General features: G+C 38.7%; 1 protein-coding gene across 7 annotated transcripts in view; it reads right to left on the bottom strand.

Annotated features, from left to right (window-relative positions):
- Positions 1-19,665, bottom strand: part of arhgef28a (Rho guanine nucleotide exchange factor (GEF) 28a) — a 127,830-nt gene that overhangs the window by 66,024 nt on the left and 42,141 nt on the right. For all 7 annotated transcript variants that reach the window (XM_053618307.1, XM_053618308.1, XM_053618310.1 and 4 more), the window contains exons 5-9: positions 14,245-14,428; positions 11,755-11,944; positions 9,172-9,238; positions 4,195-4,241; positions 3,774-3,840 (exon numbers count right to left, since the gene is read on the bottom strand). In XM_053618307.1, coding sequence (XP_053474282.1) covers positions 3,774-3,840; positions 4,195-4,241; positions 9,172-9,238; positions 11,755-11,944; positions 14,245-14,428 — 555 coding nt within the window. The remainder of the gene's footprint in view (positions 1-3,773; positions 3,841-4,194; positions 4,242-9,171; positions 9,239-11,754; positions 11,945-14,244; positions 14,429-19,665) is intronic.

Below are 19,665 nucleotides of genomic sequence, written 5' to 3' on the forward strand. Positions count from 1 at the left end.
TGTTTTTAAAAGAATGTAAGGTCTGTTTGAAGGAATTGAAAATGTAACACTACTGATTTAGCAGATAAAAAAAATCTAACTCATGGGGTTTTTGCACTGCTGTTGATTCATAATTGGGTAAACCACTGATGGTTGTCATGTTCCACCCTGACAGAAAAAAGATGTGGCTATAACCCCAGCACTGAGAAGCCATATAGATTATTAAACTAAAATGTGCATGAAATATGCCACATGACCCCACTGTTAAATGAGACTGAATGAGACAGAATGAATGGTGAATGGCGGTAAGACTGCGCTCCACATAGTGCAACATTGTGGTATGCTCTCGGTTAAGTCTCTGCAGCAGGTCAACCATCATAAGGAGTGTCACCTAGAGTATTGGAAGCCTGTGCTGCTCCTCTTTAACTCATCACTGGTGCAGGCTGTTGTTCCAGGGCAACTGAACATATTCAGTCATTGTACTTATCCCCAAAATGTCAGAGGCAACAGACTTGAATGACTTCCACCCAGTGGCCCTCACATCAGTCTCCATGAAGTGCCTGGAGAAACTGGTGTTGAAATCCATTGACTATCATTCCTGTGACCATTGACCCTCTGCAGTTCGCCTACTGGCAAAACTGTCTGGTAGATGATGCTGTGGCTATTGGACTCCACTCAGCTCTGGAACACCTGAACAACCCTAACACCTACAGCCTTTAATACTGTTCGGCCCAATAAGCTCATTGCAAAGCTGGTAGATCTTGGGCTGCCCACTCCCACCTGTAACTGGATTTTAGACCTTCTGAAAGAAAGATGCAGGTGGTGAGTGATAAGTTTACTGTGAACACTCTTCTCTCTCTATTCCCTTGTTAACACTTTTCGTCTTTGTTCTTTTGTTAACACTTTTTTCCTCTTTGTTCCTTTGTTAACTCTTCCACCACTGCAGGAAACCAGTTCCAACCAGGCACAGACAAATAAAGCCTCTGACCATATCTTTCCAAATACCATTTACTCGCATTCATATGACTTCCTGAATACCATATATGGAGTTGTTCCTCGCTTACACTGATATGTTTCCTGTCATATGCAAATATGCCCTTCCGCCTAGCCAATCAATAGTTAACCAGCTGTCTCTGTTGTGTGTCGAGGACGATACATATACTCTGCCTTTCTTTTAATAAATCGGAGATCCTGCCATTTGAATTTTGTATGTCATTTGGCAACTCTCCAATGCGCTTGGTGCGGGAAGAGTGTGGCGGGAGAGAGTGCCTTCTTTTCTTGTGTACTTTCTCTTACTCTCTTTTTAAGAATCATAACCCGAAGATTACAATCCTAACAGTGAGTCTAGGTAATACTGTTTCAGCTGAACCATTCATCCAAATACAAACATAATCACAGATTCAAATTTGCAGATGACACAACCATCCCAGAACTTATAAAGGGAAGCGATGAATCCCAGTATCGGCAGCTGGTGGCCAACACAATCAGTTATGGGGAAGATAACAACCTTGTCCTAAATGCAGCCAAAACCAAGGAGCTTATTCTATCTTTTTGGAAGCGGGTTCCTCCTTCACAGCAACTGCTTATCAGAGGTACTGAGGTGGAGTGGGTAGATGGCTTTAAATTTCCGGGCCTGTACATTGCCAGTGACTTAACTTGGTCAAACACCATAGCCATTGTCAGAAACCCCAGCAGCACCTTTTTTACTTAATTAGGTTGGTGAAAAAAGCCTGTCTGAACTGCTAAACCCTTACCCAGGCCTGCAGAGTATTAGTAGAAAGCATTCTCACCAGAGGCATCATAGTGTGATTTGGAAACCCCACACTGAAGGAGAGGAAGGCCCTACAGAGGGTCATCAGGACTCCTATGAGAGGATCCCATCTCCCTCCCATAGACATTCTATTCACCCACCACTGCCAGAACAAAGCTAGGGCCATTCTCAAAGACCCCACCACCCAGGTTGCTCTCTGTGCACCTGGAGGATCTTAGGTTACCACCTCTGATGCCACAGACCAGAGAGCATCAAAGCTCACCGCAAGTGTTATCACAAGCTTCTTTCCAGCAGTTACAGTACCAGACAAGCAGATAGCCGGGGATATTCAGGGAGATACCCACTCCCCCAACTCACATCTTAAGGACTCACCTCTAAGTAATTTTCCTTGTTTACACACACATACATAGCAAACATACCATAAATGCTGCTATCATAGTGTAATATACAGCCCCTGGAAGCAACTGGCTGTACAAATTGTATTTTATGTTTTTATTATATTGCTGGTTATTTATTGTTATCGTGATCTGTTGCGATTAATATTTGTTGTCTGTATTATTTGTAATTTTTATTGTTTACTGCCTATTTTTATGTTTTACCCTTGTCTTAGGGTAAGACTTTTACGGAGAGAACCGTACAAGAGCTCCAATGCCCATGTACACCTGTACATGTGCAAATGGGAGTGAATCTTGTTATCATCTGCAGAGTCACCTGCAGAATACTGGAGAGCCAGCAAGCAAAACAGGTTAGTGAGGAAATCTACAATTTTTCAACAACAAAAATGCAAAAAGAAAAGTGCTTGTTTTGATGTGCTATATTAAAATTTCTTATTTTCATAATACTAAAATAGCATTGAATAATTGGCATTTGTCCCAAACCCCATATTACTGCAATAAACAGTATGTCGAATTATACACCACCTGTTATCACTACATTTCTGACATACTATTTAATATGTAGTATGCCGTTTACAATGTTACAAAATATTGTCCCTAACAGATTTCTATTAAAGAGGTCCCCAAAGCCTTAAAGGTACATTCTATTGCTTTTACCATGCCCTCAACTTTAGACAATGTGTTTATGATTGAATCCTTTTGGAGGAATTAATTTGAGTCCACTCTCTGGTCAAAGTGCAAAATAAAGTCAATGAGAGTTGGGAGAGATAGTTTGGGGATCGCAAGTTCGATTCTCAACAGTGCCACAGCCATCACTGGAGCCAATGGAGCAAAGTTGGCCATGCTCTCTGGGTAGGAGGGATGGGTATACTCTCTCTCCCCTGTCAATAACAGCAACTCTAACCAATTACAAGCATCTATGAGCTCTTATATGCTTAAGAGGGTGGATAGCCTTTCCTCCAAAATGTCTTTCACTGCCCTGTGACACAGCATGATCAGTAGTTCAAAAAGATGCTGGCTTCTCATAGCATGGAGGTAGCATATGTTAGCCTTCATACTCCCCAACTAGTAGGTGTTGGGGCGATAGATTGGTGAGCATTATTGTGTCATAAAATATAAATTGTTTCAATAATCTGTATATGTTGGCTTTTTGGCAGAAACCAAAAGTATGAATCAACACATCAAGCAGTTTACAATCCAATACAGGTCAAATTAGGAGTGTATAAAGTGTTTTTATCCAAAAAGACATTTATAAGTTAAGAAACTGTCTAAACAAACATATTTGAAATATTTTCTGTCAAAGCCAGCACACACATACAACAAAGATTAGTTTTGTCGAATCTACCAGGCTGTGATGAATGACCAAAAAGGAGATACATCCTTATATAATATTTAATACACTAATGATGGTCAACATGCAAGTCCAGTCCGATGATGTCAATCATTGAATATAGATTATTATTCTGTATTATACACAGTTGCATGATATGAAAGGCTTGTCTGAACAAGACAGTGGTCACATTTAATTTAGCCCTATCCCAACTAAGGATCCCAACCCTAGTGGGTTCTCCAGGACCAGGGTTTCTACCTTTGATAGAGTGGATGCAGATGAAGAGATAACTGGATACCTGAATTATATGTGGTGGGATTCTCTTCGTCTTCATCCAGAGAAAGGACAAGCTGTTCTTCAAAAACCTGATGACAATAAAACATTAGACAATAAACACCCAAACTTGTATGAGCACATCAGTAACAGCATGCACTACAAATATATATATTTTTATCCAGTGATGCTCTTTAATTGTCTAACAGTCTAGTTCTCTATTTTTAAACCATTTCTGTTTTTTTTAATCGCTGTATTTTTTGCTTCATGGAACCATATCCCCATGTACAACAAAACGCACTAACATTTAATGTTATTGGCAGAAATGGGATAATAGAGAACACAAAATGATTGAAAAACTGGAAAAGTCACACAATTTTAACTCTAACTGTTATAATGCATCCAACCACATGCACACAACCACCCAAACACACAGAGGAACTTACACTCTCCAGCAGAACACAATCCTCTACGTTTGTCCAGCTTGTGAGATCTACAGGTAAGACATCCATATAACATATTTATGAAAAGACAGCCAAACCAGTTAGGTTTACAAAACAAACTATACTATAAATCACTGAATTAGTACAAGAAAAACATCACATGCAAATCCAGATGCAACATCCTATTATGTATCTTTCAAAAAGAGCAACAAAAAAACATACAGAAAAGAACCGCAATTATACTCTCTGGACGCTCATAAATCTGACCAAGAACTAAGCATTCAGGCTGCAGAGGATACTGATCCTGACAGGCAGTAAAGTCACACAAACACCTTGTGGATCGAAGCCAGAGCAGTAAAGCTGCAATCACTATGGTTACCAATGACAGGAAGCTTGTGTGTGTTAAGTGCGTCAGGTACCGAACCTAAATCTGCTTAAGGCTTTTAACATCTGCCTTTCTGATTTGAATGCAATCTCTCTCTCTCTCTCTCTCTCTCATTCTCCCATTTTTGATAGTCATCTAAACAAATTTCGATCACTATAACTAACTAAAGTCATTAGAATACAGTCTACTGCAGTCATTGTTTAAAAGATGAATGTTGAAAACAAAAAAACACAACCAGAACATTCTCTAGGCACATGAGGGTAATTAATGACCATTTAGCAAACTGCTTTTGACTGAAAACACTGTCTGCTTCTTTAAAGAGGTACATTCCCTACAGCCTGTCTGTTATCGCTGTGAAATATCAGAATCATATTGATGCTTATGAATGACAATCAAAGCAATATACCAATACCCTAGAGACATAACCGAATACAAATACATTATTAACAGACGGTATGTTCTACACAGATATAAATAGGAATTTTTTTCGAAAGCTTGCCAAAAAGATTCACTAATGTTTTACATCAGGACTGGGATCCTGCAGGACACAACAAAAACAAAACCTTGTGTGAGCAGGATTTTTTCTTTTCTTTCATGGGGCATGAGTGCGTGGTCACACAAAGTTTTCACAACAAATAAAGAACATGTACACTGCTGCGTGATGCATGTACAGCATCAATAGTAACTGCCAGGTTTAAATTAGGTTAAGTTACTTTGTTTATATTTGGGGAAACAGAGCAAAATAAATGTTAGGAAATATCCTGCACACATCTCTAATTGAGGCCAATTATAACTCAAGTTGTTTCCAGTGTTTTTTAGTTTAGGCACATTTTGGGTTTTAATCTGAATACAGACACAGAGTCAGAGTCATCGCATTAACACAAAATCTGAATAGTCAGGTTGCTTCAACTGGAAGGATGCAACAAAATCTGTCTGGGAATATGCATCAAAGTTATGATTTTCTTTTAACTTCCACCATTCACACCAGCATATCCATATAATTCCACATCCATTGATTCCTTTTGAGCCAGCAATATGTACAGCCCACTGAGAGAGAGAAAAAAAAAATCTGTCCTCATATGTTAGACAAGTTTGGAAAACCCAGCAAAAGCAGTCTCACAAAGACCTTTCTGTGTGTGTGTGTGTGTGTATGTGTGTGTGTATATATATATATATATATATATATATATATATATATATATATATATATGTGTGTGTGTGTGTGTGTGTGTGTGTGTGTGTGTGTGTGTGTGTGTGTGTAATAATCATCCCACATCCTACCACAATGTCCTCTTGACTGAGCCAAATTCACCCAATGTACCCCAACAACCCTGCTTGAGCTAATTCGCACTGACAAAAATGGGGGAGGGCTAGAAGCAGGGAGTACAAGACCACGAGAAAGAGGTCAACACGCATGCAGTGAGAGAAACAGCAAGCAAGAGCATTAAAACGTAAAAAGGAAGCAGAGAAAGTAAAATAGGGACATGAAAGATGAGATGAGATAGAACAACAAATGACAAAAGCAAGCAAAAGATACCGACTGGATATGTAAAAATGATTAAATACTGCTAAGCTTTCCATGTTTGCAGTGTGTGCTGCCAAGTCTTTCTTAGTGTGGGACTTCTCACATATTTCAGTGCTATATCCAGGTCCATTTCTGCATCCTAAGTTTATTATTTTTCATTTGGTCTTTGCAAGCTTGTTCATACATGTTATCGTTATCTGGGTTCTTGCTCGTTCTGTGCTTAGACATTATAATTTTTAAGGAAAAAGTAACTACAGAGTTACAGTCTGCTGCTACATTCTAAATGCAAAGTTACTTTCACACAGAACTGAATGACTTAGAGAGCTACAAAGTATAGAATGACACAGGAAAGCAAACACAGTTTCACTGCATCAAACATCAAACGTGTTGGCCATGCAAACCATCAGCATGGCTGCCAAAAAAGTGGCACATAAAGAAAGGGGAAAAAAAGAAAGAAAAAAAAACAAGAAAGAAAAAAAAAAAACATTTCAAATCAGAACTTGTATCAGCCAAAAGGTTATGATTTGACCATAACTGGTTCTCTAAAAGATAATGACCCTAATGTACATGCAAATCAACACAAAGATGGAGATCTTCATAGAGGAGTGCACTGGGATTTCTCCACAATTCTCTGTAGAGACCTTTAATTAAATATTATGACTTGCAAGGAAGTCAATAAAATTACATTTTTAAAAAAAGTTACAAAATAACTGTTTAAACCGTGTTGAAATAAAACTATACAGTGTCTGTCTCCATATGTGTATGTGTGCTCAGTGCATGTGATATGTTTATATACACCAATCAGCCATAATATTAAAACCTTCTGCCTAATATTGTGCAGGTCCCCCTTGTGCTACCAAAACAGTTCTGACCCATCGAAGCATGGAGTACACAAGACATCTGAAGGTTTGCTGTGGTATCTGGCACCAAGATGTTAACAGCAGATCCTTTAAGTTCGCATTATCCTGCTGAAAGAGGCCACTGCCATTAGGGAATACCGTTGCCATGAAGGGGTGTACTTGGTCTGCAACAATGTTTAGATAGGTGGTACGTGTCAAAGTAACATCCACATGAATGCCAGCAGAGCATTGCCCAGAGCATCACACTGCCTCTGCCAGCTTGCCTTCTTCCCATAGTGCATATTGGTGGCATTTATTCCCCAGGTAAGCAAAGCACATGCACATGATTGTCCACATGTTAAAAAAAAAAACAAAAAAAAAAAACATGATTCATCAGACCAGGCCACCTTCTTCCATTGCTTCAGGGTCCAGTTCTGATGCTTTTGGTGTTGGACAGGGGTCAGCATGGGCACTCTGACCGGTCTGCGGCTACTAGCGTTAACCTTTTCAGCAATTTGTACTACAGTAACTCTTCTGTGGAATCAGACCAGATAGGCTAGCCTTCGCCCCCAAGGTCTTGGGCACCAATGACCCTGTCAACGGTTCACCAATTTTTCTTCCTTGGACCATTTTGGTAGATACTAACCACAGCATATAGGAAAAACCCCACAAGACCTGCCGTTTTGAAAATGGTGTGATCGAGTCGTCTAGCCATCACAATTAAAAATAGTAAAAAATTGCTCATACACTTGCCCATTTTTCCTGCTTCCAACACATCAACTTCGAGAACTGACTGCTCACTTCCTGCCTAATATATCTCACCCCTTGACAGGTGCCACTGAAACAAGATAATGTTATTCACTTTACCCGTCAGTGGTTTTAATGTTATAGCTGATCAGTGTATTAATCTTTATGAAGGGTGCCAATATATCTGGACTTCAAACACTGGAGGAAAAACATTGCCCTGACAGTGGATTTTTTTTTTTAGTTTAGTTTCATGTTAATTACTGGATATTAGGGATGCACCGAATGTTCGGCAACCGAAATTATTCGGCCGAAAATAGCAAAAAAAAAGCACTTTCGGTGTTCGGCCGAATAAATTTGACCGAACAATGACGTGTTTGATGACACGACAAAATAGCCTAGCAACCAGAGTGAGATGTGCGAATGTCACGACCTCGATGAGGGGGCGCGCGCACGCACGAGCTACGTGCTCTTCGGATGTTTACTGTGGACAGTAAACGTGCGTGGACGTGCGCTTGTTTCGATTCTGTTCTGGAGTATTCTGTCACGTCGTGAGACGTAAGGGAGTAGAGTACAGAAGCAGGTAAAGACGTATTTATTTAAGGGCAGGCAGACAAATCCAAATCGTAATCCAAAAAACATAGTCAAGACAGGCAAAGGATCGGGCGATCGGCAAACAGGCATAAACGGGGCAAAGCAGGAATCAGTCACAGAAAACAGGGTCAAAACACAAAACAAGAAACATGAACTAGTACTATGGACTGGGAGCGGAAAAACCAGCGGGGACTAAATTAACTAATCTATAGTTTAAACTAACTAAATCTATCAAGGAACATAACATTAACAACGTATCTAACTATCCTATATCTACTATAATACTCGCCAATATATAATATGGGGGTATATATCCCCAATATAATCAGCTGTATAGAACCGAATAGAACCATTTTTTGCATGCTTGTCAATGCACTTTTTTGTTGTAGGCTATAGAGTGTTCCATTCTTTCAGCAGTCAGTTATAGGCCTAACATAGGCTATTCAAGGGGGGCTCAAAGATGACCACATCAAAATATTTTTATTTTACTCATTTATTTATGTAAAGTTATATTGTGCCTTGTTGTTAGCCTATGCCTGCTGGAATGAAAAAAAATGTTCAGTGTTAAATATTTTGAAATTGTAGTTTTTGTAATTGATTTTTTTCTTTGAAAAGCAAGACAAAATAGTAAAAAGCACATTTTGACTATTTAATTTATGCAGTGGTGGAAAAAATGGCAAAATAAATGGAAAAAACGTGTCCGGTATTCAGCCTTCAGCCAAGTTTTTCATTATATTCAGTTTCGGCCAAGAATTTTCATTTCGGTGCATCCCTACTGGATATCTTGAACTAGTTATTGATTAAAAAAACATTAAGGATGACTAAATACACTGGGAGTTAAGGCGTTAAATGTAACAAGTGTGACTGGCGTGGTTCTTGGCCGAGTGACTCACCTCCTTCACTTGTGTCATCTGTCTGGTTCTGTCTGCTTTTCCCTTCCACCTCAGTGAGTACAACCTCCTACAACACAGCATAAACATGTATGACTGTGAAATTTTTAAAGGGGTCATAACATGATTTTTAATGTTTTCCTTCTGTTTGGGAGTGTAATGTATTTGTTTGTGCATGTATAAGCTTTGCAAAGTCCCAAAACTCATATTTTCCCCCAAAGGCATTCATCTAACAGAGAACACTGCTCCAGACCTGCCCAAAACGCATCGTTCAAAGTCCAGATTTACTTCCCTAATTTCTCTACTTCACGGAGTGCACTATTAACATAATTCCGCCCAAAAGCAGCCACGAAGAAAGAAGGCGAGGCTTCAGTGAATTCACTCAAGGCTTCAGTGAATTCAGGCACCATGTTGTGGAGACACTGTATTTCGGTGCGAAAACAAAACCTCTTTGTTTAGCCTTCTGAAAATGGACGAAATTAGGAATCAGTAGTTACTGTTTATTTATAACTCTGTTCCTGACCAGTAAAACCCAAATGTTTGCTTGTGCATAGCGCATTTTACAGAGGACAGCTTCCTGAACCTAGGCAAGTACAAGGCAGGCTATACAGAAAGGCTACTCCTGAAAAGTGGGGCAATTCCCACTTTGCTCGGACAATCTTGTGCTTCTGAATCAGAACCTGTAAGCGTGTTTGATTATTTTAAAAAAGTATCTGCTATTGACTGTCCAAATGCAGAGTTTTGTAGTGTGGCTCAGCTGAAGAACCTCTGCTATCATGCTGGCTAAAATTGCCGGCAGATTTGGGTTTGAAATCGTATCTGAAAGGTGAGATCTACAAAATAAAAAACTTCACTGTGAAACGTTCTGCTCAAGCCGTGTTTGCAAACTTGCTTCCGCTTGATCATTCGAATTTTCTGAATCGGGTTTGAACTGATACGGTAAATACAGGCTCGAACTGATATGGGGCAGTGGTGGCTTTAACCCAGAGTTAAGGCTCTGGGTTACTGATCAGAAGATCAGGGTTTCAAGCCCCAGCACTGCCAAGCTGCCACTGTTGGGCCCTTCAGCAAGGCCATTAATGCTCTCTGCTCCAGGGGCGCTGTATCATGGCTGACCCTGTGCTCTGACCCCAACTTCCTGACATGCTGGGGTATGCGAAGAAAAGAATTTCACTGTGCATATGTATATGCGATAAATAAAGACTCATTATCATTAAAACTGACGACATGTTGCTTAGAATTGCTTTAGAAGCCTTGGAGGCTAAAGCTAACCCAAGGGGCGGTACTTTTCTGACACACTCTTGCAGGTTTTGGCTAGTCACAACACAACGGTCAGCTGCACAACACAGCAAGTCAGCTGGCCAATCAGAGCACTCTGGGCTTTTCAGAAGGAGGGGCTTTGGAGAAATCAGAGCGTTTCAGGCAGCCTGGGAATAGAGGCACTGCAATAATGTACATTATTTGACAAATAATGCATTTTGGGAACATTAAAGAATGTTAACCTATTTTATTACACCAAATAAACAACATAATTAACGTTTAACAACGTTTAAAAATCATGATAGGACTCCTTCAATAGTAGAAACTAGGATCTGAAGGCAAGAAAATGTGAAAATATGAGTTATGCTGAAGGATACAGTATCAGTGATTTGAAATTATTGAAAGCGTGGTTTCAAGAGATGTCAGGCGAAACAAAAACATAGGTAAGGTTTAAATCAGTCAGGTTTAAACTATGATTTTTTTTATTATTTTTTTTTTTTACAATTTTGCTGTTGCAAACAACAATGGCACATTATTTTAAAAAAAATAACTCTTCTTAGAATGCGTTTTTGTGGCGTGCTCACCGATTCAGTGCCACTGCAACCAAAGACACATGTTTTACAATGACAAAGTTCATTGTAAAACATTGTAAAATGGTAAGTTTATAAAGTTACCAGTCTACATGCCTGGCCGCTCGAACTGCGACGAGCTTCATAGCAGTAGCCACACTTTCAAAAAATTCTTGACACTAGCAGAACTTTGTCATTGTAAAACACCTGTCTTTGAACTCAGGCTCCCAACGAGTGAACTTTCCATTCTTTACGAATATACACACACACACACACACACACACACACACACACACACACACACACACTTTACTAAATATAGATGTTCAATATGCACAATTAAAACATGACTTTAAGCAAATGTTTTATTTGACAGTATATAAAAGATCGGTTAAAAACAGCTTGTGTAAAACAGCTTGTGTAAAATACAATGAAAGCCAATTAAAATAACGTGTACACATAGTAATTACATTTATGATTGAGGTCAGTCATATTCTCAAAAGAAATAAGTCATTATGTGTACAAATGTATACAACCAGAGACCAGAGTGCAGAAGAAAAGCCCAGAGTAATACTCTTTGTAACTCCTTGTGTGTTTCACTAGTCATGAAGATTTGTGATCTTTGGTAAGAAACAAATCTAATGAACTGCTCCCAAGTCTGCTAATTGCTCCAAAGCAGACATCCTAATGAAGATGTACAACTATGGGACTGTGCACATGGTGGTGTGTGTGAATCATCAGTGAAGTGCACACTCACCTGCATGTGGCTTTCTAGATATCTGTGTTTTTCCCTATAGAGTTGGATGCTCCTCTGTGGATCAAAATTAATTCTGTTTTTGACTGTCAGGATGAAGGAAGTGGTTAGCGGGCACAATCTGAGAAGGTGTGATTCATCAGCCCAGATTTGTGACATCCACACTGGGCTCTCCTCGCTACAAGCTGAAAGGCTGAACAAAACAATCAGATAATCCATTAGATACAATAAAAGTTCAGTGTTTCCTCACACACATAGGCTATACTTGGGCAGAGAGCACAGGTATTGTGATGAGCTCCCAAGTATACTTCATCTCTCAAGCATATTATATATAAAATTATAAAAACCCCACATTTTATTTATTAATGGGTTCCACCTTGTTTCTAATTTGGCTGTGACATGAACACAGATCAGGGTCAGGAGTAGAGAGAAGGGGAGTAATATAAACGAATGAGAGACAGAGAAAATAAAACAGACAGAGCTAGTAAACATCATGTGTATTTAGGGTGCTATAGTAGTAAATATTTCCATTATCACCGTAGGTAGAAGTCAATTCGTCGATTCCAAAGATCGATGAGGGCAATTTTCCTGATCATCTACATTGAGTTTAAGTGAACCCTGAACATCCACAAAGATTTTTACAAAAATACTGGCACATTGTGAAGCATTTAGCTTTAAGAATTATTGATACTAAAAAAGCAAGAGAACAAGAAATTATTTCAAACAGGAGAAAGCTCAGAGTATATGTATGCAAGAGATTTTATAAGAGTTAAAACTAGCGACGTAGGTTTACTCTGTCCTACTGTGTGATACTATTTAAATTCTCTTTATCTTAATTTTCTTTCATTATTTGTTTGTTTGACATTCCTGGACACCTGATCAACACACCCATATGTGTTTTTTGAAATTAACTTATATGTGTTTTTTGAACATCCCATTCCAGATTCAGTCCCCCTTCCACTCTTTCCACTAGATTTTGGAATGTGTTGTAGATTTGTCCATTCAGCTACAAAACCATTAATGAGGTCAAGCACAGATGTTGGGTGAGGAGGCCTGGGGTGCAGTCGGCTTTCCAGTTCATCCAAAAGATGTTCAGTGGGGTTGAGGTCAAGGCTCTGTGCAGGCCACGCGATTCTTCTACTGCAACCTTGGCAAGCCATGTCTTAATGGATCCACAGGGGCATTGTCATGCTGGAACAGGTATTTGCCCCTTAGTTTCAGTGAAGGCAAATTTTTAATCTACAGCAAACAAAGACATCCTGTGCAAGTGTGGCAAAATTTTGAGGAAGAACCATATATGGGTGTGATGGTCTGGTGCCCACATACCTTTGGTCATATAGTGTATCTCTTATGTCTTGTGAAGATCAGGAAGATGCTAATTGGATTTATAATAGGGTTTGCAATTGAGTACCATTGACTTAGTTTGTCATGGAGGCTGTGTTTATCTTGAGGTAGTCTCGCAAGCTAGAACTAAATCTTTGTTAAAAATGAAGTATTGTACATGTAAACATACCAGTAGTGTCACTTCAGTGTGTTGTTAAACCATTCAATTAAACTGTTGTGCTGTTTTATTTCCATCATGCCTATTTTGGCATGAAACAGTGTAACCACACAGAATACTGTCACTTTGAGCAAGCAAATACATGTATATGCTATACTCCAGCCCTGAAGTTCCTTTTTTTAAATGTCTCTCAGGTTGACCGAATTTCTTACATCAAAAATAAGTTGCTAATGAGTTGAATACCATTTGATTACATCAGCATTGTGTTTATAACCATAAAAGCAACACAGCAGAGAGAGAGAGAGGACAAAACACATTACTGCTCATAGACAGATTTCACATAAAGTGCCAAATGCACCCAGGAGTGTTCTGTTGTGATTTGCTCTCAGATTGTGGAGGATGTTTCTAGCACTGTGCTGTCACTATTTGATTGATGCTGGGTGCATTAATAGCAGAGGGAAAACAGTTGTTACAGACACTAGTGATTCACTTCAGGAAAGCAAGGAACAATATAGAAGATGTTATACAGTATATAATTATACTTATTATTAAAATCCAGCTAAATTTGACAAACTTAGTTGACATATAAATCCATCCTATTTACTATAATTAGCCTGACTGAGTTAAATTCACTCAGAGTACAATTATCCAATTAATCATTTAGCTGGATATTATCGCGATGTCTCCTGACTGTAGAATGATACAGGTATTTTTTTCTGATGTACTGCATAACAACAAGCATTTGAAGAAACTGTGTATGTTGATTTACTGATTTTTCTTAGGCAAGACTAGAAACTACCATAGCATGATAAAAGGCAAATCTTCTGTAGGTTGACTTCTCCAATACCTCACATAAGAGAGATTTCACCTCACCCCCCCCCCCCCCCAAAAAATAAGGTATATATATATATATATATATATATATATATATATATATATATATATATATATATATATATATATATATATATATATATAAAAATGTGACTCACTTAGCTAATGCACTTATGGTTGCTGCATGGCCTCTACTTTGGGCCAGTTCAGTAGGAGTGTGTCCTTCCTCATTGGGCAGTGTTGCCATCTCCTGACCCCCAGACTGATGAAGATAGAAGAGGGTGAGGTGATACAAACCCAAACGCACAGCTATGTGCAAAGGTGTCTCCATTTGGCGGGGAGCTGAAAGAAAAACAAAATGAGAGAATGTAAAATAATTTTTCAAGCAAATAATTTGTGCAAGCAAAGATCTTCTGACTCTGGAGATGGTAAAACAAGTTCATATATAATCCCCTCCAACAGTATTAGAATGGCTACATCAATTCTTTTGTTTTTGCTATAGACTGAAGACATTTGGGTTTGAGATAAAAACATGACGATTAGACAATAAATCAGTATTTCAGCTTTTACTTCCTGATATTTACATCTAGATGTGTTAAACAATTTTAGGTGAGCAAAAGTATTAGAACAGATAGTAAAAAAGTAAATTAAAAGTAAATAACACTTAATATTTGGTTGCATATCCCTTGCCTGCAATAACTGCATCAAGCCAAAGACCCACTGACATCACCAAACTGTTGCATTTTTCTTTTGTGTTGCTTTTCCAGGCTTTTACAACATCTTGTTAAAGTTGTTGTTTGTTTTGGGGGTTTCTCCCTTTGGTCTCCTCTTTCTTTCAGGAGGTGAAATGCAGCTCAACTGGGTTAAGGTCTGTTGATTGACTTGGCCAGTCTAAAACCTTCCGCTTTTTTCACCCTGATGAAGTCCTTTGTTGTTTTGGCAATGTGTTCCTCCCAATTAGATTGGATGCATTTCTCTTGAAATTGATCAAATGTTCTTGTAAAACTCCTAAACTCCGAATTACATCATCAATAAAGATTAGTGAGCCTGTTACAGAAGCAGCCATGCAAGCCATGACACTATCTCCACCGTGCTTGACCACTGGGCTCATGTGTTTTTAATCATGAGCAGATCCTTTCTTTCTCCACACTTCGGCCTTTCCATCACTTGGTTTCCATCACTTTAAATATTGGTTCCCGAACTTTCATGGCTCATCTCTGTATTTGTTTGAGAATCTGAAACTGGCCTTCTGATTCTTACTGCTGATGAGTGGCTTGCATCTTGTGGTCTGGCCTCTATAGTTCTGCTCTCAAAGTCTTCTTTTTCTTCACAGCTCTCGATGTTTGTCATCAACTGCTGTTATTTTCCTTGGCTGACCTTTTCAATGTCTGGTTGTTGGTACACCAGTGGTTTTTCAGAAATTGTACCACTGGCTATGCCCAATACTTGTGCAATGACTCAATTGTCCTTCTTTTCTCAGCTTTAAAATGGCTTGGGTTTTTTTCCCCCCCTCATAGACAACTCTCTGGTCTTCATACTGGTTTATCCTTTTTAGCAACAAATGCAGTCATCACAGGCGAAACTAAGGGTTCAGACCAAGAGTAGACATTCAGAGCTATTAATTGTTTAAACAATCAAATTAACAGAGCACACCTGGGCAACTAGCAACACCCATCAAATGTCTTCAGTGTAGAGCAAACTTTTCATGCTAATACTTTCCTGAGGGCACTGTATATTTTTATATATATTTATATATACACACATATATATATATATATAATATATATATATATATATATATATATATATATATATATATATATATATATATATATATATATATACACACACACACACACACACACACACACAGGTAACAAATTACACGAAAAAGTAGCAAAGTGTCCTAGGGCATTTTCACACAATAAAATCGATTCTGTGCTCATTTGGAGGAGAGGTTCATAACTGCAAATTTGGCTTGACTGTGAAATTCCATGCGTCACTTTTGTGCATGCAAGTTTTCAAAATGGTAGGAAGTAGGTGCATTTGCTGTTTTTATTATTTACCTGTGGTACCAGTACTCAAGTAGTGAAAAACAATGCTTTTCAATGCTCATCATGTAGAAATACTGCAAACGAGATTTTCAGGCATGCAGCCTAACACAAGACATGTGATGCCTGAGATAATTATAGTGCTCCAGTCCAATGAAAATCGAGATTTAAATCTCAATAACCATCAAAACCCTTTCCCTTGCATCACAAAAGTAGAAAATAAAAGTAACTTGAAAAGCTGAACCAATCACGTTACTTGGCATGTGGCACTGAGTGCAGATAGCTACTACACCCAACCTGGACCATACCAGAGTTCGCGACAAGCAAACCATAGGCCGCCATTTTCAAAAGACCAGGGATCTGTTCTCTGGATCGCTCTGGATGCTTTCACGCATCACCAAAGTACTGAACAAACTGCCCAGAGTCTACTAAATTTAAGAGAAAGACAAGTGTGAAAACAACCGTGGTAAGGTGTTGCTGGCAGAACAGCTTCAATATGCCTTGGAATACATTCTGCAAGTCTCTGGGTAATTAGACTAATAATTACATTAAATTACACTGAATTGGAATGTTTATTGAACAGAAAAAGACTGAAAGGTATTACTTGTTTAACAAGCATGTTCTTGTTCAAGTTTCACAGGAGGACAAATAGCCCAGGAGTTCGAGACAAGTCAGGACTATTAGTGTTCTCGATGTAGTTGCTCAGTAGTCTAGCAGTTTTAAGGACCAGAAAATGAAACAGACCGTAGTAATTACTGACTTTCATAAAGTCAAAGTTATAACTCCCCTATGACTGCACAGTCACCTCATTTTTTTAAAGAAAATGATAAAGATTTCCAACCTAGCTCACCATATGTTTTTAACTTACATTTGCTAACCTAGTCAATTAGGTTTCTGAGCAACAAAACAGCACATTGGGGATTTTACTTGCTTGGTGGGCTAGATAAGAAATTAGTTTGTGTAATAGAGAAAACATAGGAACAAATTGTAAATATTGTTTGATGCTAAAATGTCTTTTAGCCAGAAAACAGCTAATTTCCTGCCTTTAAGAATCCTCACTGGTGAAATAGTGCTCACCTACAAAAAAAACGAAAGAAGAATAACAAAAACAGAATAATCATGTGCAGTAAACATGTTAGGAAATGTTTTCATATAAACCTAATTGCATTCATCTTAACCTAAGCGCTCAATGCAGGCCATAATAACACCAGTGCAGGCATTGGGTCACGCTCAGTTTTACTGCACAGCCTAAATACATGCAGTAGCGTACATAACCCATACATTCTACATGTATGTCTGGAGGAGAGGATTTTTTTAATCTGTGAGTGGTGACTGAAATCAAATGGTGTTTCTGTTCCCAGGTTGTTAACAATTACTAGGAAGCACATTTCCAAAACACCACTTCGAAACTGGCCTGGTGACTTTGCACATCAATAACAAACACACACCCACACCAGGTGCGCAGGTGTAGTGCTGATGTTGCTAATATTAATCCCTGTGGCAGCGAGTACACAGGGATATTTGCTTAGAAAAACAGTTATTCAGTCATGATGAAGGGAAAACGTCCCACAGCAAACATCTCATCAACATGTTTTGTAATTCAATCTTTGATTTGGTTCAGCAAACCAAGAAAGCTGTGTACCTTGGTAACTACTGGGTTTAAGCAAAGACTGTTTACTGCTGACTCTGGGTTTCTATTGCTTAAAACAATATTGGGGAAGATAAGAAAATTAAAATAAAAAAATTTCTCTAGGTCATGACTTTGCAGTCACATATTTGTGAGTATCGTAAAAAGACAGTTTTTTTTTCCTTTTTTTCTTTTTCCATACATCTCATTATTGCCCATACATATTGCACCCATTCATTAAATACACACTACACATTAATACCTTAATACCTACAATCATAATGAATTTTTTTCTTTCTTTCCTTTTTTTGTCCTTTATTTTTCTTGTTCCGTTATATCTTCCGGTCTTTTCTCTACTGTCAATTTCTCTCTCCCTCACTGTAACACAAGCACTTGGTATTTATTGCATGTAAATGTTAACATCTTTTTTTCCAATTAAAAAAAAAATGACAATGTTCTGTACAGTAAATGTAACATGAGATGTGGTGGAGAGTAAAGCCATAAGTACTGTATATCAGAGTTGACTATCTGGTGCACAGATAACTTAGAGACAAGCACTTAATCTGTCATTAGCACTAACAAATACAACCCCAATTCAGTATGGAAAAGTATGGAAAATGCTAATAAAAACAAAGAAGAGTGATTTGTAAATGTACTTTGTCTTATATTTAAACGAAAAATGTATAAAGACAAGGTATTTGATGTTTTACCTAATCAACTGCATAGTTTTTTTGAAGCTAAACATTTAATTTTAATTTTAAATTGATGCATGCAGCACGTTCCAAAAAAGTTGGGACATGGGCAATTTAGGACTAATAGCGATATGACAAGTTGAAATAAGGTGACGTCAAACAGGTGAGGCAATTGTGTAAGCATAGTATATAAGGAGCCTCCATAAAAGGCCTAGTCCTTCAAGAGCAAGGATGGGTCGAGGCTTGCCAATCTGCCAACAGATGCGTCAGTGAATAATCCAAAACTTTGAGAACAACATTCCCCAAAGACAAATCAGCAGATTTTAGGCATTTCACCTTCTACAGTGCACAATATAATTAAAGGATTTAAGGAATCTGGTGAAATCTCTGTGCATAAAAGGCAATGCCGAAAACCATTTCTGAACGCGTGTGAACTCCGATCCCTCAGACGTCACTGTCTTAAAAACCGTCATGAGTCTGTAACGGATATCCTGACATGGGCTCGGGAATACTTTCATAAAGCTTTGTTAGCCAACACCATTCGCCGCTGCATCCACCGATTTAAGTTAAGGCTTTAATATGCAAAGCAGAAGCCATACATCAACACTGTCCAGAAGCACCGCCGACTTCTCTGGGCTCGGTCTCATCTGAGATGGACAGTAGCACAGTGGAGTGTTTTGTGGTCTGACGAGTCAACATTTCAAATAGTTTTTGGACAAACAGCCGTCGTGTTCTCCGGGCCAAAGAGGAAAAGGACCATCCAAGCTGTTATCAGCATCAGGTCCAAAATCCAGCATCTGGTCATGGTATGGGGGTGTGTCAGTGCCCATGGCATGGGTAACTTGCACATCTGTGAGGGCAGCATTAATGCAGAAAGATATGTACATTTTGGAGCAACATATGCTGCCATCCAGAGCAGGACAACGCCAAACCACATTCTGTCCGGATTACAAGTGCATGGTTGTGTAAGCAGAGAGTGTGGGTGCAAGCATGGAGTCCTGACCTCTCTCCAACTGAGAACGTGTGGCGCATTATGAAGTGCAAAATAAGGCAAAAAAGGCCGCATACAGTTGCGCAGCTGAAGAAATGCATAATGGATGAATGGAGGGAAATTCTGCTTGCTAAACTTAACCAACTGGTGTCATCAGTGTCCAAACGCTTAATAAGTGTTATTAAAAGAAAGGTGATGTTACACAGTGGTAAACAGTC

The sequence above is a fragment of the Ictalurus furcatus genome, chromosome 28, assembly GCF_023375685.1.
Source record: "Ictalurus furcatus strain D&B chromosome 28, Billie_1.0, whole genome shotgun sequence".
NCBI lineage: Eukaryota > Metazoa > Chordata > Actinopteri > Siluriformes > Ictaluridae > Ictalurus > Ictalurus furcatus.